General features: G+C 44.9%; 1 protein-coding gene across 19 annotated transcripts in view; it reads left to right on the plus strand.

Annotated features, from left to right (window-relative positions):
- Positions 1–24,803, plus strand: part of GTF2I (general transcription factor IIi) — a 94,622-nt gene extending 69,819 nt beyond the window's left edge. For 6 of the 19 annotated variants that reach the window (XM_036767720.1, XM_036767732.1, XM_036767719.1 and 3 more), the window contains 20 exons: positions 1,471–1,542; positions 2,506–2,689; positions 4,338–4,396; positions 4,638–4,709; positions 5,170–5,353; positions 6,266–6,324; positions 6,576–6,650; positions 10,918–11,016; positions 11,485–11,550; positions 11,865–12,048; positions 12,768–12,820; positions 13,640–13,777; positions 16,222–16,299; positions 16,669–16,752; positions 17,617–17,800; positions 20,426–20,454; positions 21,421–21,462; positions 22,129–22,170; positions 22,682–22,760; positions 23,599–24,803. In XM_036767720.1, the coding sequence (XP_036623615.1) occupies positions 1,471–1,542; positions 2,506–2,689; positions 4,338–4,396; positions 4,638–4,709; positions 5,170–5,353; positions 6,266–6,324; positions 6,576–6,650; positions 10,918–11,016; positions 11,485–11,550; positions 11,865–12,048; positions 12,768–12,820; positions 13,640–13,777; positions 16,222–16,299; positions 16,669–16,752; positions 17,617–17,800; positions 20,426–20,454; positions 21,421–21,462; positions 22,129–22,170; positions 22,682–22,743 (1,766 nt within the window). In that variant the 3' untranslated portion in view covers positions 22,744–22,760; positions 23,599–24,803. Of the gene's footprint in view, positions 1–1,470; positions 1,543–2,505; positions 2,690–4,337; positions 4,397–4,637; positions 4,710–5,169; positions 5,354–6,265; positions 6,325–6,575; positions 6,651–10,917; positions 11,017–11,484; positions 11,551–11,864; positions 12,049–12,767; positions 12,821–13,639; positions 13,778–16,221; positions 16,300–16,668; positions 16,753–17,616; positions 17,801–20,425; positions 20,455–21,420; positions 21,463–22,128; positions 22,171–22,681; positions 22,774–23,598 lie in introns of all 19 variants that reach the window. The other 13 variants (XM_036767723.1, XM_036767728.1, XM_036767724.1 and 10 more) reach the window with 7 other exon arrangements.
- Positions 24,804–25,031: the final 228 nt, after the last annotated feature.

Below are 25,031 nucleotides of genomic sequence, written 5' to 3' on the forward strand. Positions count from 1 at the left end.
GGAATACAGAAACCAGGAAATGAGACTCCCTTCTCAAAGAACTTACATTCTTTTTTTTTTCTTTTAAATTTATTTATTTTTAGTATACAACATTCAGTTCCACAAGCTTTTGAGTTCCCGATTTTTCCCCCTTCCTCCCTCCCCAAGACAGCATGCAATCCAATATAGGCTCTACATATATATTCACATTAAACATTTTCACATTATTCATGTTGCAAAGAAGAATTATAACCAATGGAATGAGCCATGAGAAAGAAGAAAACAAAGCAAAAGAGAGAGAGAGAGCAAATAGTTCATTTCAATCTGCATTCAGACTTCGTAGTTCTTTCTCTGGATGTGGACAGCATTTTCCATCATGAGCTTTTTGGAGTTGTCTTAGAACCTTGTATTGCTGAGAAGAACCAAGTCTATCAAAGTCAGCCATCGCACAATGTGTCTGTAGCTGTGTACCATGTTCTCCTGGTTCTGCTCCCCTCAGTATCAGTTCATAGAAGTCTTTCCAAGTTTTTCTGAAGTCTGCCTGTTCATCATTTCTTAAAGCACAATAGTACTCCATTACATTCATATACCACCGGCCATTCCCCAATGGACGGGCATCCCCTCAATTTCCGATTCTTTGCCACCACAAAAAGAGTTGCTATACATATTTTTGTACATGTGGGTCCTCTTCCCATTGATATGATTTCTTTGGGATGTGCCCTAGAAGCGGTATTGCTGGGTCAAAGGGTATGCACATTTTAATGGCCCTTTGGGCATAGTTCCAAATGTCTCCAGAATGGTTGGATCAGTTCACAACTCCACCAACAATGCATTAGTGTTCCAATTTTCCCACGTCTTCTCCAGCATTTATAATTTTCCTGTTTAGTCAGCCAATCTGACAGGTTGTGATGTGGTACCTAAGAGTTGTTCCGTTGAGTGCAGTTTACACTTTGGATTCTGGAAGCAGCGTATGAGAGAATAGAATGTAGGCCATGCCGTAAGTCAGGAATAACCATTATTTATTGTTATTATTATTTGTTTGTTAGGTGATTCAGTTGATTTGAGTGAGCCCTTTTCTTCAGCTCAATGCTAATTAATAACCCCTTGGAATACCTTTTTTTCTTCTTGGTTGCTTCAGCAAGACAGTGCATTTGAAGAGAATGTGCTCATTTTGGGGAAAATAAACAGCCCTGTACTTGTACACTCTTGGATGTTTCATAGGCCCTGTGTTCTAAACTACATAGTTAATTGAAAGGATTTCCCAATAGCTGCTTCTAGGGGTATTCAGTGATCATCTGCAGGTTGCATTACTTTGGTGGATTTTCAGTGGTTGTTCACAAGTGTCATTTTCTATAGAGTCATTCTAAGAGCATCATATATCTTGGGATGAATTGTTGTGGTCTGAAATAGTTTAAGAATGATGGTTCCTGTGTATAGTTTTAGCTTTTTTTAAAAAAAATAAACATTTCCATGGTTTTCCTTTTTGTCTAGTGAAAGAAGAATGGTATGCCAGGATCACCAAATTAAGAAAGATGGTGGATCAGCTGTTCTGTAAAAAGTTTGGTGAGCACACTGATGAGTGGTTATGTTCTATGCAAAAGTGATGTCATCAAAAATTAAGGACCTCTTGAAACCCTCTGTCACCCCTCCCCTGCTCAGAAGAAAAGAAGAGAAGAACCTAGGCTCTTTCTGGCTCTGTTGGTTTAAATTCTTGGCCGTGGTTAGGTAATGCAGTAAACAGAACAGTGATGCCTCAAATAATGCCCAAGAATTTATAACAGCTTGAATAGAATAGTCAAACTAAATTGACAAACTGAGAAGTTTGCCGTATTGAAAATGGCCTTTCCCACATCTTTATTCTACATCAGATTTAGGAGTCGGTCAATAAAAGCATTTTTTAAGTTTCTGCTATTTTCTAGGTATGTGCCAAGCACTAGGAATGTAATAAAAGACAAAAGAGTCCCTGCTGTCCAGAATTTTCTGCTTTTAGTCTAATGGGGGTGACATCATGCAACCAACCATGTACAGACAAGATATAGATACAATACAGAGATAATTAACAGGGATCAGGAAAGGCTTCCTGTAGAAGGTGGATTTTAGTTGGGACTTAGAGGAAGCCAGAGAGGTCAATGGTCAGATGGGAAGAGGGAGAGCATTCCAGATGTGGGGACAGCCAGCAAAAATGCCCAGAGCTGAGAGATGGAGGGTTTTGTTTGCAGAACAGCCAGGAGACCCAGTGTAATGAGACCAAAGTGACCACAATTAAAGCATTAGCTAGGGAAAAAAGTTAAGTAAGGGATCCCTTCCGAATCTCTTCCTCTCTCCACCCCACCCCCACCCCTCATCCCTCTGTGTAGCATTGTATCTGTAGCTGCAGGGTATGCACGTTGGCTGCCATGGTAATTAGAGTTAAGTTTCTAAATTGACTTATTTTTCATTATGAGAATATTCTGGCTTTGGTTTCCCTGCTTGTTGCTAAAGGGGGTTTTGTGAAAGATGCACTCTTGATTTTCTCTCTTTGTACAGCTGAGGCCTTGGGAAGCACTGAAGCCAAGGCTGTGCCTTACCAGAAGTTTGAGGCGCATCCTAATGATCTCTATGTGGAAGGGCTCCCAGAAAACATTCCTTTTAGAAGCCCGTCCTGGTACGGGATCCCAAGGCTGGAAAAAATCATTCAAGTGGGCAACAGAATTAAATTTGTAATCAAAAGGTAAACTAATATTGGGGTGCAAAAAAAGGCTTCTCTTTTATAGGCATTGGTGGGAAGGTGTTTGTGACACCCCTAGCGCTGTTGCTCATCAAGTCCCTTCTCTGGCCTCTATGCCTGGCATCAGCATCCCTTTCACTTTTAAACTTTGGGACAGTGGAGTGGCTGCTGGTACCAGCTATTTTCTGCCTCCATTGTGACCCATGAGGTGATGTTAGGTTGCAGGCATGTGTTGAAGAAGAATGAGGATAGATGGAAAAGCTGACGGGAGGGCGTCCAGGGAGGGTAGGGAGTGGGCTTGCAGAGCTTGGCTGCTGAAGCTGGAGCTCAGAGCAGGCGAGGGAAGGCAGGAAGGAGCTCAGGTCAGCTCACCAGGAAAGATGCCCCAGATTGGACAGATTGGTCCTGCTTCCTTGAAGGTCTTCCAGGTGGAGGTTCAAAGACTGCTGGGGGTGGGGGGCATGTTGTAGAGGCCATCCTGGAAGGAGATGTCTCCGGGCTGGACGAGATGACCCTCAAGGTCCCTTAAGCTCCCCAGGGGCTTTGCGTTCCTGCTCTAATGGGCTTCCAGTGCACTGTGGTGGCAGGGAAACTGCTTACAAAAAGGATGAAATCACTTAAACAGAAGAATAAAAACCTTTCAGACAATTATTAGTTCTTTGGAAAGAAATAAATCATTTTCAAAATGAGAAATTTTGGGGCAGCTAGGTGACACAGTGGATAGAGTACACTAGTCCTGGCATCAGGAGGACCTGAGTTCAAATCTAGTCTCAGACATTTAGTAGCGTGACACTGGGCAAGTCATTAGCCCTAGTTGTCTCCCCCAAAACCAGACAGATACCAAAAAAGTGATATCTGTATTTCTAATCAGTTCCAACCAGCATGAAGTGCCTGGTCTTGATCTAGGCCCTGTTGCTTCTGAGGGCTCTGAAATACATAGTGATTAAATTGTTACCCACCCCGTACATTATACTGACTTGGCATAAGTATAATACCTAAGTATAAGGTAGGAGGTGATAGTGGCAAAGGGCCCACCCCGCCAAAGTGATGTGTGAAAGCGAAGTTGGAGGGAACCACTTTATCTAGGGCTTGAGGATGGCCAAAGGATGCTTCCCAGGGCTGAGTGTGGAAGGCTGAGTATGAGTAGTTCCAGTGTGATAGAAGGAGCAGGGTCTTTGACATCAGAAGACCTGAGACAGATTCGAGCTAGTCCTGTACCTTGGGCAAGTCATGAATTTAGGGTTAGCTCCTGAAGCTGTGTGTACGTTTGTCAAATGAATGGATTGAGCTAGGTGATGATCCCAGAACCTTCAGGCTCTGAGCCCTCAGTAGAGATGGATGAGGAGTCCGTTCCAGAGCTGTCCTCAGAGGGGGCATCTAGAGTTTCTCTCCATAACGCTTAGGCTGTTATGACATGCTGGGTAGAGTTCATCATTCTGTTTTCTCTGTTCTCCTTGTCTCCCTCCTCCCCGCCATCAGATTTGAAAGGCAAATTTAACCTGAATTTCAAATGTCTATTTTATTAGCATTGTGATCCCTATGCTCAGTAATTAATATGTAGTTGCATTAGGAGGTTTAAGAATGAAGCTGTATTCCTTGAAATCCATCATTGCTTTTCACAAATAATTTGCCAATGTACCTAAAATTACAGACCAGAGCTGCTGACTCACAGCACCCCGGAAATAACTCAGCCCCGAACAAATACCCCAGGTAAGAACATTACCCAGTATTGTAGTATGTTGTGCATTGCACACCTATTTATTTTCTTCCTCCTTTCAGTTTTATTCTGAGATTGATTTTCAGATGTCTTTGGATCAAAGCATATGATTAAAATTTACTTTAGGCCCAGGAAATAGTTCTCTTCAGACCTTTTGAAACCTGTGTGTGGTTGGTTATAAGGTAACAATAGGCCAAAAAAAATTGTTAACTAGATTTTGTTTTCCTTTCCCAGTGAAAGAAGATTGGAATGTGCGAATTACTAAACTACGAAAGCAGGTGGAAGAGATTTTTAATTTGAAATTTGGTATGTTCATATACTAAGTGATCAGGGGAGCCCCTCTTGTAGCTATATTGTTCAGAGTTGGATTCTCACTTTACTTAAACAAGCTCACTTCTCATTTGTGATCCTGAAAATGGTTTCTGCTTCGATATAATCCCCAGCCTGCCAGCAGAAAGATGTCTCCAAAGGAATAGCAGGTCACAAAGTGAATTTTTGCCAGTTTCAATTAACTACTACCTGCCCTTAAAATGTTTGGGGAGGGGAAGGTGAGAGAAACAACATGTGTTTCAGGCATCTTCATGGTTAATGCAAAATTTTTTTCTGTGTGCAAGAAATTAGGCAAAATGGGCCCATATCTCTGTTATTAAATATACCTTGGGGACTTCTGGAACAGAACATTTGAGAATACAGGAAAAAGCAAGAAGTCTGAACTTACATGTTACCTGGCTTGGAAAATAACCAATTGTTATCTTTTGTTGTTTAGCTCAAGCTCTCGGGCTTACTGAGGCTGTCAAGGTACCATATCCAGTCTTTGAATCCAACCCCGAGTTCCTGTATGTGGAAGGCTTGCCAGAAGGAATCCCCTTCCGAAGTCCCACCTGGTTTGGAATTCCACGGCTGGAAAGGATTGTCCGTGGAAGTAATAAGATCAAGTTTGTGGTTAAAAAGTAAGTGGCCTGTGACAGCCCGCTGTGCCCTTAGTCACCTGAGGACAGTCACTGCACACTCTGCGGGGTGCAGAGCTCTCAGCGCAGCCCCAAATCTAATCCTGCTGGTCACCCCAGCCTTTTCCATTGCTGTTGGCATCCAGGCTTAGTTCAAGTTTCCTCATTGGAGAACATGATGAGCACAACTTGTCTCACAAGAATTATGTCGTCAAAAAAAAGCCATTTTTCTGGAATACTTTAGAATTCCTGAGTGAAAGACATGTTTGAAATTCTGACCTTTATCATGACTACAATTGCTGGTATACTTGTTAGCATCTGATGGTTTAATGACTGATTGAATGATTCCCAGCGAGGCCTGTCAGAGATCACTTACACTGGATCTCTGAATTTCATGGATGAAATAAAGCTGTTGTGCAGAATTCTAGGAAGCTCATAGCCCTTCCTTCATCTTCAGTGCTCACGGACATTGTGTATTACAGCTTTGGGCCTGGCTAGAATAAAACAGCACTGTGCGTGCTGCATGCATGGTCTGAGCAACGGGTACTGTGGATATTGAAGTTAATTCTACCAGTGTTTTCATGGACCCATCTCCAAGTAATAAGGCATAAATTAATTGCTACGGGAAAAAATGAATTACAAAGCAGCTAAAGATTGCTTCTTCCTTTACATCTTTTGGGGGAAATATTGCAATCACATCTCGGTCGTTCTTGAAAGTTCATGGGATATATGGAGAGGAGCCAGTGGAAAGAGCTTGCTGCAGATCTTTTGTGAATCAGGGCAAGTCCCTTCCACTTCTGAGTGGCCTCTTTATAAATTAATGTGTTGGACTGGACAGTCTCTGGGATGAGGGTCATGGTGGCATGGGTTTGAGTGGTATGGGCTGAGATGACCTCTTCCTGTTCTCATTTGTAGGCCAGAGCTGGTTCTTTCCTACTTACCTCCTGGAATGGCAAGTAAAGTCAACACTAAAGGTAAGGGAACTGCTCTTCTTGGCCCCCAGGACTCCTCAGGGATTTGGGGCCCCTCGCAGACATGGGTAGATTGACTGTGCGCCAGGCTCTTTTCTCTCAGGGTCTGGTTGAAACCTTGTTTTCAGCCTGCCTTGGTGTGGCGCTACATTTGAGTCTGTTGTGCCTGCCCCGCTTTACTTCCCCGGGAGTCACAACACACCGTGTCCCTGTGCAGCACACCGTACCCAGCATCTGCATGTTTTGCTTTGCAGCCTTGCAGACCTCAAAGAGAGCAAGGAGCCCTGGCAGCAACTCCAAGGTGCCGGAGATCGAGGTGACCGTGGAAGGTAAGGCCACACTACTGCCCGACTCTGAGTCCTTGAGGACCTTTCTGTGCGGTGCCAGCTTGGCATCTGTTTATGGCATGGAGACAGTTCTTGTGATGGGGCTCGAGAGTAGGGGCTTGCTCTGTAAGATAGAGGCGTGGGGGTGAGGGCCAAGTTACTTTAGTCACTGGACCAGAGGCAGAGTTGACTGATTAACTTTTTGGTGGGGGGGAGAGAGTCCGTCATGTAGTGAAGTAATCCCAGTTTATTTGATTTTTTTTTTTCTTTTCTGCTTTCTGCTCTCTGAGGTTTGCTGGAATGTGGCCTAAGACCTTCATTGAGATTGTCAGATGAGTCGGGGGTGGCTGACACCACTCAGTCGAGCCATCAGCGGGCTCAGGTTGACTTTGGAAGTGAATGGGCACATGCAGAGGGGCCTGCAGTCCCATGCAGGGAGAGGCGTCTTCAAGGAGCAAGGATTCCCTAGAGCAGTAGAGGGGAGAGGAGTCTCTGTGGAGCACTATGCTCTGGCTTTTGGAATTGTCCTAAAATTGGGTCATACCTCATTGATACATAGCAGCGGTCGGTGTTTTGGGGAGCTCTTCAAAAAACCCATGTCCCAAATTGACTGGAATGTAGGAAGCCTCGCCAGGTCATCCCAAGAAGCTGCCGGCAAATCTCTGCTTTGCTCTCTGTGAAATAACGCCGCACCATCCAGAGCTCCATCTTGTTGGCTAGGCTTTGTCGGGGACAGATACACTATCGGACTACATGTTTTAGACAACCAGAGGGCCTGGGTGGGGGACAGAGGAAGCACCAGTTTAATTACAAATGGAAGGAGGAGGTGAGACTTGGGGTTTGGGCCAAGGCAGGAACTGGCGTGTGCAGGGCTAGAGTCAGAGAAATGTAGCTGGCCAGGTCTGGGCAGCATTTTACCTGTGTTGAGTCAATGAGTTTCGAGTAAGAATCCAGAAAGAGCAGCAGATAAGGGTTAGAAAAAGAACCTGGAAGTAGGTGAGCATTTTTGGTTTTTCAGTCTAGGCCAAAAAAAAAAAAAAGTTGAAGGACTCAGGTCAGTGTCGTTCATGGGTGAGCAAAGAAAAAGAAATGATATTAAATTTAAACTGAGAAGATTTCGGTTTGCCAGGGAAATCTATCCCCAGGTGTGTACGTCTAGCCCCGATCTCTCTCCAGCAGCCTTGGCCTGGCCCTCCCACCTCTTTGGACATTTCCACCCAGGTGTGCTGCTCTCTGTGCCTTCCCTATCTCTTTCAGGGGCACCCCCATTCTCAGTTCAGCTGTACTCCAAGCACAGGAAGCCATCCTTAGCTTTCCCATGCTACATCGTCCTCTATGTCTGCTTGCTTTCCTGCCTCTCCTCTGACCTCCGACTTCTCCTGCTGCCCTTTTTCTTTGCCTGCTGCCATTCCATTCATTTCAGAGACTTTGCCTGCCCCAGGGATCCCACCTTCAGTTTCTTCTCCTCCTAATGGAGCCAGTTGCCCTTTACCAGATTGGATTTCAGAATGTCCAGCTTTAGTCTCATCTTTCCACTGTACAGAAGCCTTTAATAAGCTGCCCGTTCTCTACATGTTAAAGCCTAGCATTTGAGACCCTCTGTGATCTCTCTTCAACCCACTTTTTCAGCCAAATACCTGGACCTGAGGTCTTTAGAAAGCACAGTCAGCCGTCTGTATTGTGTGGCCTACTTGACATGTATTTGAAGAGAGAAGGGTGTGCCAGACAGAAAGGTCATTCCTCAAAGTCCCTTCTAGAATGGGTTTTGTCTGATTCTCCAGGAAGAAAGGCCCAATTAATGCTTGTCTATGTTCTGCCTGCCCTGCCCAATAAGCTTAGTTTGACCCTTTTGTGTCTAGAGAAGAAAGAGTTGAAAAGTTTTACAAAAATAGAATATGGACTCGGAACTACTTGTTAGAATAAAATATAAAAGCCACTTTCTAACAGAAGATTAGGATCTAGTTGGGAAAACAACCTGAAACAATAAGCTAACTTTAAAGTGACAGACTGTTAGACATCGCTAGAAGGGCAGTCAGGCATCAGATTTGTCAGAGGGGGTCGGCAGGGTTTGTATGAGCAGAGGAAGAAAGGAGGGGGTGTGTTTCAGTGAGTCAGCAGGAGGATGAAATGTGCTTTACTTGGGCTGGACTCTGTGGGGAGAGGGGTGGAATAAGGGCTGGGGGTACAGAGAAGGACAGCTGTGTGGTCTTTGCCTTCCAGAAGCTCATATTCTAATGGGGAGAGAACATGCACACGATTCTATGCCAACAAAATAAAAGTGAGGTACTTTGGAGATCATCTCGGAGGGAGAGGTCAGGGTGGGCTGGGGCAAGGGGAGATAGCCAGGAAAAAGCTTTTTGTAGAAGGTGTGATTTGAAAGAGGCTGTGAGGCAGAATTGAGGAGGGGAACATTCCAGGCCTGGGGGGACAGCCAATGCAAAGGCCCCTAGTCCGGAGGTAGAGGACTGCATGCCTGCAAAAGCCGTTGATTCTGTGTTGTGGAGACTACGTGAAGGGGACCAGAGGGCAGAAGCAGCCTGGGGTGTGAGGGTTTGGTATTTGATTCTTAAGGTGAATAGACAGCTCTAGCTATCACTTAACGAGTAGGGGGAGGTGATGTGGTCAGACCAGGAGCTGAGCGGAAGGTCGATTGAGACTGGCTGATGAGAACCTGTACCAGTGTGGTGGCCTTGTGAATGGAGAAGGGGACATTTACTGGAGATGCTGGGAAGAGAGATGATTGGATATTTGGGGTGAGTGCAAGCCAGGTGGCAAGCCGCACATGGTTGGGAGTATGACACTGCCTTCAGCACTAATAGGGAGATTTGGAGAAAAGGTAAGGCCTTCTGTTTTGCACAGAGTTCGAAATCTCTACGAGATGTCCAGTTCACAGTCTTCAGTAGACACTGAAACGAAGTCAGTAGAGAGGCTCAACCGAAGAAATAAATCTTAAATTGTGCTCAGAGATAGCATTTGAACCCATGGGAGGTGATGAGATCACCAGAAGAGAGATTAGAGGGAGAAGGTAGGACAGCCAAGGATAGTTAGTGGGTATGACCTGGAGGAAAATCCATGGAGGGAGACTGAGAGTGGGGGTCAGACAGGGAGAAAGCCAGGAAACCAACGTGATGTCGAATGGAAGTAGGGAAAGTGGAGTGATTGGGTGGTTATGAGGTTGCTGTTTCCTTTGGAGAGGGCAGGTTCAGGTGAATGAGGTGGGTGAAAGCCAGACTGAGAGGCAACGAAGGCACTGATTGTGGGGGGCTTTCCCAAAGAGTATGACCACAAACAGCAGAGAGGAGAGATAGAAGATGATATCTGGTCAGAGGTTTAGTCAATAAACATTTATTAAGAGCCTACTATATGCCAGGCCCTGTGGTAAGCACTGGGGATACACTGAAGGGGGAAAAAAAAGACAGTTCCTGTGTGCCCTCTAGGAGCTTATGGTCTAATGAGAGGGGAGACAATACACAAAAGGAAGCTGGGGTTGGGGTGGCAGGAAGAGAAGGTTCGATGTTGATGGAGTGGAAGCGGTGGGAAATAAAAGTTAGCTAGAACGTTTTGAACCCTCTGAGATAAAGAGAAAGGTTTTTAGAGGACTGGGGACAAACGGGCGTGTCTGTAGGCATCTAGGAAGGAGCCAGGAGCCAGGCAGAGTTGAAGATTGAGGGGAGTTGGCTTGTCAAAGAGGGCCTGCCTCTTCACATGAGGAGATCCTGGGCAGCAGCAGCTGAGCGATTTGAGAAAGTGAGAGGGGAGTGGCACTGGGCAAAGCACTTCACACTTACTATCTCTGAGAGGGAGGTGCTGCTATTACCCCGTTTTACAGATGAGAAAACTGAGGCAGGCAGGGGACAAGTGACTTGCAGGGGAGTGTCTTTGGCCTCCAATCTTTTGGAGAAGTACAAGACAAGGACCTTTTCTCCAAGGGAAAGAGGTGTGGAATGGACACCAGGTGTTGTCATTCAGATAGTCTGTTGGGAGGGGCACTGGAGGATGGCCTGGTGGGCAGCAGTGTGGGCCACAGAAGCTTGGCGTGGCCTGACCACAAGGGGCAGAGGAATGACCATAGCGAACACCTGAACTAGTTCACTGCTTGCTTGAAGGAAGGGCTGATTGATAGCTTGGCAAATTCAAGATAAACGCAGTATTGAAATTTATTATTACCAGGCTGCCCGATGTGCACAATGTATATTAGACCTTATTCTTAAATGGCTATTCCTTAGGATCATATTCATTTGGTGAATAATCTTTATTTATGCCTCTCTAGGTCCTAATAATAAGCCACAAACTACAGCTGTTCGAACTCCTACCCAGACTAATGGTTCCAATACTCCCTTCAAACCTCGAGGGAGAGAATTTTCATTTGGTAAGCTTTTTTCCTCAATTATTTCTATGGAATTCATAATTTTTAGTTCTTAATGAAAGGGAATTTTAATATGAACATTTTGCATCACCTAATTGGGCTTGTGTGTGTTTGACCTAAGTTGACACCATATCTTTCTGGGTAGCACTTGAAGCACCAAGCTGTCTTGTACTTGGTCAAACTGAGATTGTAAAGATGATGATGATGGTGATTTTGTTGAGCTTTATACAAAAAATAAATAACATGCTAGCCTTTCCCTTGGGAGGTTTGAGATAATCTGGGAAGGCAGTGCTACTGCCTTGGCTTTTGTCCGTGTTACACTTGAAAACAGGAAAGTCTCCAGACTGTATCTTGCAGAGGTGTTCAGTGTCCTAGAAAGAGGTTGACATTTTCTCGGATGCTCCCAATTCCTTTGCCACGGCCACTGAAGCCACTGTGTTAACCGGGCTTTGTTATTCTCTTTCTTTGCAGAGGCCTGGAATGCTAAAATTACAGACCTCAAACAGAAGGTTGAAAATCTCTTTAATGAAAAATGTGGTAAGTATATTTTAAAACTAAAGAAGTACTTCCTGGCTTTTAAAAAGGTCAGGAGAGCAGCTGAAAGCCTTAGTATATTGTCCCAGAATGTTTAGTAAGGTGTTACTTTGGTGTGGTATGTGGTACCTCCCCGGAGAAGCCCCTTCTCACTCAACAGTCCCAAGGTATCTAGATGACCTCTCTGAGCGTTGTCTGCCCTGCTTGTGTTGGATCCGGACGGGGAGAATTCAGAGTTTGGAGGCCCCATTTCTGAATATCGCCGGCCATGTGTCTCGATGTGTTCAGCCTCCTCTCAGATTTCCGTTCTCTTTCAGGGGAGGCTCTTGGCCTTAAGCACCCTGTGAAGGTTCCATTTGCGTTATTCGAATCTTTCCCCGAAGATTTTTACGTCGAAGGCTTACCAGAGGGTGTGCCCTTCCGACGACCGTCAACTTTCGGCATTCCAAGACTGGAGAAGATACTCAGAAATAAAGCCAAGATCAAGTTTATCATTAAAAAGTATGGGAGTGAGGCGAACCCGACCCCTTCCGTTGAATGTGCTTTGGCTGACTTCCTGTAGGGCGTGCCTAGAACCATCCTGAGGCTCCTCCCGCTTGCCTTCTAAAAAGTTAGGTCAGATGCTAGTTAGTGCTAAGAGATCCGGTATTTGACAGTGGGAAATGCTGAAATGAGGCGCCATCGTCTGTCCCTGCCCACAGTGAAGGGCCTGTCCTCCTCCAGGCCGTGCCTCTTGTGCCAAGGCAGCTGGTTTGGGTCTCTGCTTACTTGGGAAGACTAGTGCGGGTATACAGCTCGTCAGCCCTTAAACAATTCGGAATCCTGATCATGGCCCTCCTCAGTAATTGCTGATGATTTGAGGGCACATTAACGCTGGACATAATGAAGAAAAGGCAGGGGAGGACTTGTAATGCTTGTCTCTTGAGCTGATTTCCCCAAAGCCTATTTGTTGATTGTGTGGTTCAGGAGAGAGGACTTCCAAGGGATTGAAAATTTTAACTATTAAACAGATTTTAAGTTTCACTTATCCATAAAATCCCTAGTTATTTACTACTAGAGATAATTAAGAGTAGTGTGACTACCAGCAAAGATTTATTCACTTAAGTTGCGTGTATTTTGAGTCTTTGGAATATGGAATTCCTTAGGTTAAAGTTTGTTATTGTTCGGGTAGTTACAGTGTCATTTTACTGATGAAAATTGCATCTTACCTTCATCTCTAGGCCTGAGATGTTTGAAACTGCCATTAAAGAAAGCACTTCCAAAAGCCCTCCAAGTAAGTATGATCACAGGAAGAGCCTTTGAGAGTTTGTTACTAATCCTGATTACAAAGATACTGATTTAAAATTCTGTTCCAATGGATCTGTGATCTCATTGATCAGGGAATTCCCATCAGTGATGCAGATCACACTTCCTTGGGGCCATGAACTCCTTCCTCCAAGGGCCTGTCTGTCCCCCCTTCCGGGGCCTTCCTCTGCCTCTTTTGGCCTCACGAGCACATGGATAAAGCACATGGGCTGTCATGTATTCCTTGCTCCAGCCATGTGACTAGCCCTCCTGTCTTTGAGTCTTACATTTCTCTATTGACATCCTCGATGCCCCTTTCCATCCCAGTGCCTCCTCGGGGGTGTCCTGCAGCCTGCTCACACCTATGAGGGCCTCTCCATTGCTCTTGAGAAATCCTCAGCTCCACTTCTTGGGAGACTGTAATGTTCTATGAATGACTTGCAGCCATGCCACAGAATATTGGTATTCAAAACATATAGGCCTTTGTTTCAAGGAGAAGTATGGCATCATTAAAACAAGTGCAATGTTCCAAAGGCATTCCAGCCTGCTCTCCTGCCACTCGACTCTGGGCCCAGGTTATTGTCCATTTGTAGTGTCGGTCAGCGTGTGTGTGTGTGTGTGTGTGTGTGTGTATACATATATATATATATATGTATCTGTGTCCATAAAATAGATACGAGGTGAGCTCTAACAGTTTTCCACTCAACTGCATATTGTAGTCTAGATAATCGTCATTCTTCATCCACTTGGTTTTTCTTATGTGGATGGTTAGGCCAAATTCTTTCGAGTGATTCTGGATCTCATTTAGGAGGCTCTGCAGTGTTCTCGGGCTTGATGAAATCTCCACAATGTCACCCACAAAAAGGACCAATCTGGAGGACTTCACCATCTATAGGGAATCCCTCTTTGACTTCGGACTCTGCGTTGGATCTCCTCCATAACACTGGTGAACACCTTTGGCGAGCATACATCTCCCTCTTTTATGCTTCACTTGATAAAAGGATCAGGGGGGTCAACAGGGTTTTCTCCGTTATATCTTTTAAAGAATCTTGAATAATTTGACACACACACGGGAGACAGATGCTTTGTTGGAGGAGAGCTTTTATGGTGCCATTGTGCTCTACTCAAACAAAAGCTTTTTTTAGACAGTAAACAGCCCAGTGGGATTTTGTATTCTCTGCCTCTTTTCAACCTTTCATGTAATGGTAGTGATAAAGTCTACTGTAGACTACTGTTTGCAAAACTCTGATTATTCCCTTTTAATTCCCTCTTCAGGCACGCCCTTGATGTGTATGTGTTTGTGCATAGAGTTTTCAGTCTCACAGCAATTGCAGATAGTTGGGGAGATAGTCAGAAACGCTGCCCTTTGGGGGTAATAGTTACTGAGGGTCTTTTGCCCTTTGGTGGGTCTTCCCCTCCTTCGCATACCTTTGGAGTGCATCCTTCAGAACGGTAGCAGCCGCTGCTCCTCTCTTGCTTTCCTTTGGTGCACATCCCCAGTTGTGGTATTCAGCAGAGTCCAAGCCTGCTGGTTTTGCTATCCCTTGTTTGTTATACAAAAAACTTTGCAGCCATTTTCTGTCTTTCATCTCTTTTTTTTGGTCCTCTTTCCAGTTTCATCCTTAAATGCTGTCAAAATGGCTTTGCTTAGTTGGGTCTTTTTTTTTTTAACTGGTTTTCCCCTCTACTGCTCCTCACTGTTTTATGAGGATACACTACTCATAATCTTTTATAATTTCCTTCTCCATAAGGTTTCATAAGTTCATATACAAAGACAGTGTCACCTTTGGGTGCCCATATCTCTCTGCTACTGTTGGACCAAGTGTGGCATTTTTTAAGGTTCGCTTGGTCTCCCTTGTTAGAGCAGTAGATTTATTTGGGATAAACTTGTCTGTACAATTGTAACAATGAACATCTTTGCCCTTCCTACCGCCCTGTTTTGGTATTGTAGTGTCAGTGACTGCTTTGAAGGTCAGGTAGGAGTTTTCCATTTCTTTTGTTCCTTATTTTTTCTCCTTTTTTTTATTTCTTTAGCTCTGTATTTTTTTATCTCTACTCTAACAATGGTAATTGTTTATATGTACAGCTGATTAAGGAATGACTCCCACAGTGGTAGCAAGTCATGTCCTGTCATTTAAAAACAACTGTTATTCTGGAATTTCCGTGTGCCTCTGGCCACTCTCTTCCAGAGGCCATGTCTGAGACATCTGTATGCTGTGCAGTCCTTGGCCTCTCACATTCCCTGTTTCTACCCTGCTCTCACCTGTTCCACCTTTGCATTTGCCATTTGCACGGATGTCACTAAGTATCAGAGTCCATAGTGTTTTAATTTGGAGGCTCTTATCAAGTTCTTTATCCAGTGTGTCTGCTTCTTCATCCTGTGTGGGGCATGGGTAGCCATCTTTATTTTCGGTGGTCTTTTTGGAAAGAGTCAGCATGAGCTTATGAGCACGTAGTGCAATGGCAGAGGACCCAAAGTGCTGCAAAGGGGAGTTTCCTGTTGCCTTTGGGCACCAGATATGACTGACAGCCATAGCCAAGTCCACTGTTTGCCTTTCCCAGGAGAACCTGTGAGCCATCCTTTTTCTGCACCTTCTTTCTATCTTCTGGTTTTTGTTTATCAGAAAAATGGCATCAAAGACCTAGGTTGAGTTCCTTTAGTGTGTCCAGTTGTTGTCACTGGGCATGGATCTCACATTCAGGGTTCCAACCATCAAGTTTATCCTTAAGAACAGCTTTAAAACTATGGGGGTCTTAGCGATCATTTCCTCTTTTCTGCTGCTCTGCCACTTCTACTGCAGAAGCCAGAAGGAAGGGGCTATACAGGATCAAGCGCCATTTTGAGTCTTGTCTGGTTCATGGGTTTCCATGACCAAAGCATTCATTACCACGCGGCCAGTCTTCTGGTGATAAGTGAGCCTCTCCAGATGTCACTAAAGTGGTCTTTGGGAAATGGGTAGAGTCTCTTTGTTAGGACTAACACTTGAGTCTTGTCAGCAGGGCAAAAAGTGCTAGAATTTACCATAGCCTTCTGGAATCAGGGTCACCTTCAGGGCAGGACTTGGTGGAGGTTCAGTCTTTAATAAAATGAGAAATCCTCATTATGTAGAATGGGCAAGTGCATTTCATTTGTTAATTCAGTAAGTACTTTGGGGGTGGGCCTCTCATGCTCACCATGAGCATGGTCAAGTGAAAGATAATAAAAGGAAGACCATAGACTATCCTCAAGTGTCCCTCGGTCTTGTCAGATACACTGCGTCTGTGAAAAAGACTCATTTCCTCCTGTGCCGTCTTACATGGTGTGGACGGGGAGTGCTGGCCCTAGCCGCAAAGCTCAGGAGAGGCATGCACCTGTCTGTCACCAGTCTAACGCTAAGTTTCTGTTTCAAGGAAAAATGAATTCAGCCAATGTCACCACCACAGCGGCAGGGGTGGAAGACCTCAACATCATTCAGGTGACAATTCCAGGTATGGTTTCTATTGTGTTTTTAGCTGTTTTTTTTTTTCCTGCTGCTTCTTATCCCATTGAGTCTCCTGGGGTTTGCCCCTTAGTTGATGTCATGAGATGAGTGACCATCCTGTGTTCGAGCAGCTCTGCTGCTCTCAGAAGGAGACTAAGCCTCTCCTTAATTGGTTTTATAATTGGAAACAATGTTTAACTTTATTTGAACTTAATAACCCAGCTAGACTCATATAGTTAGAAATGAGATCACTGGTAGAGTTCTGTAGCAGAGCTGACAATGACAGAGATTGAATTATAACATTTACACTGCCCTGAACTTCTTCTGTGAAGAGTGGGCATTAATAGCTTTGAATTTTCTTTTAAAATCTTATTAGATGATGAGAGTGAAAGACTGTCAAAAGTGGAAAAGGCCCGCCAGCTGCGAGAACAAGTGAATGATCTCTTTAGCCGCAAATTTGGTGAGTCTGAGGCTTTTCTGGGCCAGGTTGGTCTGAGCGACACGTGGAATCACTCTAACTGCACAAAGTCCCCAGGTTCTCCTAACCCTGGCTGCAGGGCAGGCCATGGTGGCCAGGAGTCTGAGCTGCCCGAGAGTTCTGGAATCTGCCGGATGCCAGGCTCACCTCCGCCCATCCCCACACACCACGCCTCTTGCTTCTCAGTGAGGTTGGATCCCCTTGTCAGTGGGAGAAGGGAGAAGGGGCACCGGGCCATGATGACTGCTTTGGACTTCATTCTTCTGTGGGTGACCCTAGAGCCCCTCCCTTCTTCCTCTAGATCCAAGATTATCTCCAGGGAGGGAGGGAAAAAAGCATTTGTTAGAAAATTTATAAATTTTATAAAATTTTTTAAAATTTGGAAATTTTATTTTAAAAAAAAGCACTAATTAACCTCCCACTGTGTACCAGGCCCTGTACAGATGCCTTCTCTGACCCTCACAGTAACCCGGGGAGGTGATTGCTGTTTTTATCCCCTTTTTGCTGTTGATAAAACTGAGGTTAGGTGACACCTCCAGGTATGAGGTTGGGTCTGACCTCAGGTCTCCTTGCCTCCAGGCCCAGCATCAGCAAACTAAGTCTTTGCTCACCAGAGCTTTGAGCCTGGACTTTCTTGTCTCTAAAGGGTGATGGTGCCACTTGTGCTGGCTGACTCATGGATTATGGTGACGATCACTACATAATGTCTTAGTTAATTGTGGACAGTCTTAACTTCAGTGATAACTATCATGTACTTTGAAAGTACTGCTTGAAATGTGAAGGTGATTTCTCGATGGAGAAAAGCTGAATGATGTAATATGCTCTTCTGCCTGTTCTCTATCCCAGGTGAAGCGATAGGCATGGGCTTTCCTGTGAAAGTCCCCTATAGGAAAATCACCATCAATCCTGGCTGTGTGGTCGTAGATGGGATGCCCCCTGGGGTGGCCTTCAAAGCCCCCAGCTACCTGGAAATCAGCTCCATGAGAAGGATCTTAGATTCAGCAGAATTTATCAAATTTACTGTCATTAGGTAAGTTTCCTAAAAAGTTGTGCCTGGTCACTGTCCCAAGAGTGGCACCTACAGGTAATGGTGAATTCTGACAGTTTGATTTCTGCTTCTGGGAACTAGCAGGCAGCTGGCCTGCCCAGGTCATGCTCCCTGTGAGGCATAGCAGAAGCTGACTATATGTAATTGCAGTTGAGAGTTAACTGATTGTGTTCCCTTCATCTTAGATACTGAGGCAGATAGAAAATGCAGAGTAGGGATGGCTCTTGTTCTCATGGAACTTAGAGTGTAATGAAATATATGGCAGATAGGGACACTGTCATACAAAACAGCACCTGGTATGGGCTTAAGAAAGTGCTGTGGGGCAGCTAGGTGGCGCAGTGAACAGAGCACCAGCCCTAGAGTCAGGAGGACCAGAGTTCCAATTCATCTTCAGAAACTTAACACTCACTAGCTGTGTGACCTTGGGCAAATCACTTAACCCCAATTGCCCTGCCTTCCCCCCTCTCAAAAAAAAAAAAAAAGAGTCCTGTACCTGGACTGTTTGAGGTTGTGGTGGTATAGGGAAAGACTGCCTGGAGGCACCCAGGGAGGCTTAGTTGGAGGAGTTAACATTTGAATTGGGCTTCACTAGAGGGGCAAGAATTCAGCTAATCGGAGAGGATTTTAGGGGGAGCTTCTTGGCATAGCTGGTATTATGTGGAAAATAATCCTGTGAGAAAGCTTTAAAGGTCTGGCAGGACCATTTGAGCCATTGAAGAGTGGTATGACCAGCAAATAGATTGGTTGTTGAGTTGTTTCAGTTGTGTCCAACTCTCTGTAACCCCATTTGGGGTCTTTTTGGCAAAGATACTGGAGGGGTTTACCATTTCCTTCTCCAGCTCATTTGAAACTGAGGTAAACAGGGTTAAGTGATTTGCTTAGTACATCTAGGAAGTGTCTGAGGCCAGATTTGACTACACCACCTAGCTGCCCTAGCCAGTATAGAGATAACATAAAATTAGTCTGGCATCCCTTGGAAAGGTGGATTACAGGGAAGAACTGGGAGTGTCCTTAGCCCACACCTCTGTTACTATTAGTAGAATGGGACAGATGTTGGGTAAGTGTTTATGATAAAATGTTGCTGCCAGGGCTGATTGTTTTTGAGGCTTAGGGTATTTTTCTGACCTTGTTCTCAAAGACCCACCCCACTCGCTAACTCCAGACTTGGCACACCCTTGCTCAGACCACAGTCTCTTGCCTTTGAACGTGTACTGGTTATTCTTTTGATCTCTGGAATGGCGCATTGTGCCATACTGGGTCCTTTCTTACTCACACTGTCCTAACCTCCTTATCTGTGCCCTTCCCTAGAATCGTGTCTCTGCAAAATACTTAACTCTCCCCACAGACAGACACACACACACACACACACTCTCTCTCTCTCTCTCTCTCCCCCCCCCCGCTCCCGGTGGTGGGAATATATGGAACCTCTGGGTCTTGCTCCCACCTGCAGACCCCCCTGCCCCCCTGGGAACATGACAAATGTGATCCAAAAGATTGTCTCGTGGAGATGATGCTTATTCATGAGTGACTTGTGTAGTTACCCGCTCAGCAGACTCCTTCCTTGAGGATTCTGCACCAAAAGAGTGAATAATGGGAATCAAGTGTTGGAAGGAATGTCACTGGCCATCTGGTACAATTCGTATCTGAAAAGAAATTTCTACTTTAACCTGCCCCCCAAGATGGTTGTTAAAATTCTGATGGGAGATCTCCAGTGAGGGGGGGCCCTCCAGCCCCTAAAGCAGTGTAGCATGTTCTGCTTTGGGGGAAGCTCTAATTATGACCAAGCATTTCTTGACCTTGATCTTGACACCCCTTTTCCATTTCCTTTCTATATTCCCAGTTCTGCCTTAGGCCTTATCCTTCTTACACATGATAGTTCTTGAAATATTTAAAGACATCTATCACTCCCCCACCCCCCACCTAGGATTTAGCCTGGCAAGATCTGTTTCAATCCTGACTCACTCATGCAGCTCCTCCCATCCTTGCGTTTTATTCCCAGCAGTACATCTTAGCCCCTTCCCTAGACTGTCCCAGCCCATAGTTGCATTGCCTCCGTTGGGGAGAGTGTGGCTAGTATGGCCCTGCCCTCAGGGGATGGCCAGAGGTTCACAGGGGCCACCTCCTTTGAGGCTGTTTCCTTCACCCCATGGGGACTTTCCTAGTGTACCACAGGTTTAGATCTGTTCAGAAGACGCCTACATTATCCCGCCTTTTTCCTTAGATCTCTAGTAATCTTGGTAACCTGATTTTTGTCCTCAGAATGGTTTTTGGAGCAAGGTATTGAGCTGGAACTTCTGTGATTGATTGGCTCTCTGCCTACTAACGCCCCTACTAATCTCTGATGTCAGCCACCAGCCTCAATGATTGAGATGATTAAGATAAGGGTGGGTGCGAGAAATAGGTGCTGGTTGGATCATGGTCATTGAGACATGAGCTTTCACTCACGGTGCTAACACTAGTTTTGGGATCATAGTGAAGAGCAAGTTGTGGAGCGGGAGGGAGGCTCAGGGCAGCGATGAGCTCCTTGAGTAAATAGTTTAGGTGTTTAAGCCTGTAGAGGAGAAGGATGCACGTTGAAACATACAACACCATGCCTCTCTTTTTCAGACCTTTTCCAGGACTTGTCATTAATAACCGTGAGTATTTCATGAGATGATAGGAGGTGGGAAGGACCCTAATAAGATTGTTGTTGGGGCATCATCACATTTTTTGAGCGTGACACTTCCCTTGGTCATTGTTCCTCGGCCCACCAGCCCCAAAATAGTGATTCATTTTGTGTGTGTGTGTGTGTGTGTGTGTGTCTGTTGTTTGAGTTTTATTGGCAAGATGTTACAACTTGCCAGTCAGGCATGGTGGTGTTCTTCTGTTGCCTCGATTTTGAAAGACAATTTACCCCATTTGATGAATTCAGGCTTTCACTGGAGCTCTTTAGGGAAAGAGCCATGGGGAAACTGAGAAATTAATGTTCTTTGGTGGGAGCAGGGGAATGATTTAAGCCCAATTTGGACCTTACGATAGTGGGCATAGCCAGTCACCTGCCAGACTTCCCGCATGGACTCTGGGCCATCACGGCCACAATAAGGCAGGCCAGGAGAGAGTCTGCGCTCCAGCGACAGGCCTTGTTTCAGATGTTCGCTAAAAAGTCTGATTCACAGGACAAATGGCCCCCTGAAAATGCCAGTGCCTGTTTTGCTGGGTTAGAATGCTGTAGTATGATGAGGATTAATACTGCAGCTGATAAAGACTTTTATACTAATGCATAACTGGCTTATTTGTTAGCCATTATGCAAATTCCGATTCTCTGACCGGTTGTCATTTAGGAGATGTTTATATCATTTAGCTTGGCCGTGTTCATGTTAAGCATGTTGGCACATCGAATGATCTGACTAGATCTTACAGCATTCAGACTGCAGCCTGCAAAGGCAGTTCTGTGGATACCAGGCCCCAGCTCAAATTTGCCCTTGTCACTTTTCTGCAAAGTAGATCATTCATCCATCTGCTCGTCTTAAGGATCAGTCAAGAGACTAGATAGGAACACATTACGTGTCCTGAAGGTGATTTTTCTTTTAAACTCATCTAATCATGTCACTTATTTTTCTCAGAGTTGGTCGATCAAACCGAATCAGAAGGCCCAGTAATACAAGGTATGTGCAACAACATAAGCCATTATCCGCACCAAGATTATCTGTAATAAACTCCAGACCCCCACAACCAAGAAGAGATGCTGTCAGATTGCTCCTGAAAATGAGCTCCCAAGGCAGAGGACATGTTAAGCTCACGTGTTGAGGAGAAAGGGACTTTTTCAGGGGACTTTGTATTAGTCCAAGTGGCTGGAGCAGTGGTGACATGGGGGCCCAAGCGAGACAGCCAGTCTGCTCTACTGCAGAGCACTGGGGAGCTGTGGTGGGAGGGCGGGGGAGGGGATAGGACTGTTGGAGGTGTTTGGGGGCTCACTGACAGGCGGTAGCAGAAGATCCTTCTCTGCTGCTGTGGGCATGGAGTGTGTCAGGAAGAGCAGCTCGGTACTGACCATTGGGAAAAAGACTTGCTTGGTCACGCCTTCCACGGAGGTTACCGAGTAGGGCTTGGTTTGGGGCTGCTGTCATTCAGCACGTGAGACGATACATTACGATGCCGAAGAAATGCTCATGAAGGAGAGAAAAGTGCTCTGTCTGGCCTGCTTATAGCCAGGAGTACTTCCTTGTCGGGGCACTACAGTCTGTGATAGAGTGTTTAGGACTTTTTATCCAACAGCTTTTGAATAACTTTTAAAGGCATTAGAACAAACTGTGTTTCTTTTTTCTGTGTAGAGTCAGCTGATCCAAGCCAGTTGGAGGTTCCTGTGACAGAAGGTATTCAGGGTTGTTAGAAAGGGAATTTGTGCCCTCTCTTAATTAGGAAAAGAGGATTAGGTGTGGTCTTTGTAAAAAGTATTTAAGTAGAACCAAATGACTGCTTTGTTCTCTTGTTTCTGCATGATTATTTGTTGGTTTGCATAAATATATTTTATACCATTTTCTAAGATTACTTAAGGGCTGTGTAATTCATTTGGGCCCTTTTATTTCCATATTTTTTAGACATTTTGGGAATCCTGAATGAGATATAAAGGCTTACATAGGCAAATACTCTGGCATAAGTTGGACAGTGTATTTCTATATCTAGAACATTTTTTTCCATAAATAAATACCTAAGACAAGATGAGTTGGTTTTATTGCCCCAGAAATGCAATTATTTCCTTCACAGTATTATGACTTTGAAGCATTTTGAAATTTTTATTATATTGTATCTTAATAGAGTAATTAAATGCTTTATTGTGATGGGCTTTCCTGGCATCATTCAAGTGACTGCAGTTTTCTCTTTTAGTAGATGTAAAGGAAACGGAAGGAAGCTCTCAGATCAAGCAGGAGCCAGACCCCACGTGGTAGACGTCTGCATTCCCGGGGTAAATGACTTAGGTATCAGACCAAAAGCAGCCGTTTGTAAAGCCCTTTTCACTCCTAAGAGGGCTGGGCCAGTGTTGTTGTGGGCAGCCACGGGGCACAGCCGGAGCCTCCTTTAGAATTCACACAGAACATAGACAGATATGGCCATGTAGGTGCTCCCCCAGCGAAGGAAGAGGGGCACTTGTATCTCTAGGTGTGGCTAATGGGTGAGCCCTGAAGAGCTACACTCGAGCTCTCTCTTAGCACGTTGATCATCAATGAAGCATCAGTAGCTCAGTGCTGGGGAAGTTGCTTTTCAGGGGTCGTAATTTGACCTCTCCATGGAAATAATGATTGTGCTTTTTCTAGTAAATGATTCAGGAGTCACAATGCTGGGGTTCTACTAAATTGGTGAGGTCTTAGAGAAACGTAGCCCCATGCTCTCCCCTCATCAAATCATAGACGGCACGACGTTGTAATGAAGTAATATGTAGAGTCTCCAGTTTTCCCCCCATCAGAGAAGAGCTAGGGTGGCCTGGGCCAGCCCTCCTCATCACTGCTGTCCAGGACAGACACTTAGTGCCATGAGCTCAGATAGGGAGAGGGCATCCAGTTTTGCATGGTGGTGGTTCTTTTTAATTATTTTGTGGGCAGGTATGTGAAATTCATAGGCCTTAAAAACTGATGTGGGGGTTGTCGGCCCACAGCCAGCGTCCCTGTGAGCGTCAGGGCCCACGTTTCAGTGATTTCAGTGACTGTGATAAACGAGACGGTCACAGCCAGACTTGAGACTGTCATCTTGATGAAGGTGAAATTCATGAAATTAAGTTAATAGATTTTTCTTTATTCCCTCTCTAGCTTAAAAGTATCAGTGGTTGAGAAGAGCTTGCCGGAACTGTTACAGCCGCAGCTGTGTAATATAATTGTATAACAGAATTACCTTCTATACAAACCTTTTTTTCTACTTTTAGATAGAAATGTCTACTTTTTCAGCAGTTCTGTGAATTGAATTAAAGAGCAGAGTGACTGTAGATTTGGAATGGCTGGTTTACTTTGGAATCTATTCTAAGGATTTTGCAGCAGTGCTGGAAAAAGGACCGGAAGAATCTCATCGGTTTTCTGTTTTGTTTTGTTTTTTTACGCGATCAGCACAGACTTGAGAAATGGTGTCGTTTTCCAGCCAAGGGAAGATCTCTCCAGCTGGACCCCTCTCAGCTTTGCAGTGAAGAAAGCACCTACCGACGATCGTTCAGTTCTTTAGTTTTTCTATTTGAAAAATCATTTCAGTGATTTTTGGTTCCTGTTTCTCCTTTAACGGCTGAGTGGACAATAGTATATGTATATTTGACTGGACTTTTTCCTACGCTATCTATCACGGTTCATGTTTTTCATAAATAAAAAAACCATCTGGTTCACCTGACAGTTAGTAAGAGGTCAGTATCTCAGTGTGTGGATAACAATGAACCCTCTTCCCATTTTACTTATTTTTGTCCAAATAAAGAGTGCATGATGTATCCGAATAGTAGCACAGTTAAAAATCAGGTATGGAAATTTGGGCAAGCTAAGTTTCACACTGGAGCCTCCCTATAGCGTGACCTGCTAAGGCAGTGGGGTTTGGTAGTATGCGGGGGAGGGTGTCCAGCTTGGATGGGGTCTCATTCCCAAGAGCCCCACATTAGAACGCCAGCTCACCCGCCATGCTCTCTTCTCCCAAAGGCGGCGGCCGAAGCAGCAGCGTTAGAGAGAGGCTTCAGTGTCATGTTTAAGAGGTTTAGAAGCTAATTACGCATCCTCTGATATCTTCCCCACACTTTGTAGGAGAAACTTTAAATGTGTTGAAATTTCACAAACAAAAAAAAAAAATTGTATGATACCAGCTCTATGAAAAGCTAGAAGATGTGACGGTTTAGAGTTTTCCTTAGCTTTGCCACAATATTCACAATGGAAAATTATATGACATGGTAGCAGAGTAGACCTTTTAATGTGTTGCTTATATTTTACCTCAAATTAAATTGTAGATATAGGGTAATAAATAAAATTCATCCATGCCTTTCACACACTAACTCATTCTTTCTAAAGTTTTTTCATGATTCGGCCTCTGGGAGTCCTCGTTTGGGTTGGGGGACAGCGACTGGTGGAATGAGTCTGAGGGTGGAAGGGGCAGCCGTGGGCAGAGCAGGTTTGGGGTGTGGGCAGGTGTGTTCGAATGTCCCTCCCTAATGCTGCAGCCATCATGAAGGGCATTTCATGTCCTGTCCCCAGGAGGGGACGGTGTGAAGGGTGGAGGGTAC

The sequence above is a fragment of the Trichosurus vulpecula genome, chromosome 7 (assembly GCF_011100635.1).
Source record: "Trichosurus vulpecula isolate mTriVul1 chromosome 7, mTriVul1.pri, whole genome shotgun sequence".
NCBI lineage: Eukaryota > Metazoa > Chordata > Mammalia > Diprotodontia > Phalangeridae > Trichosurus > Trichosurus vulpecula.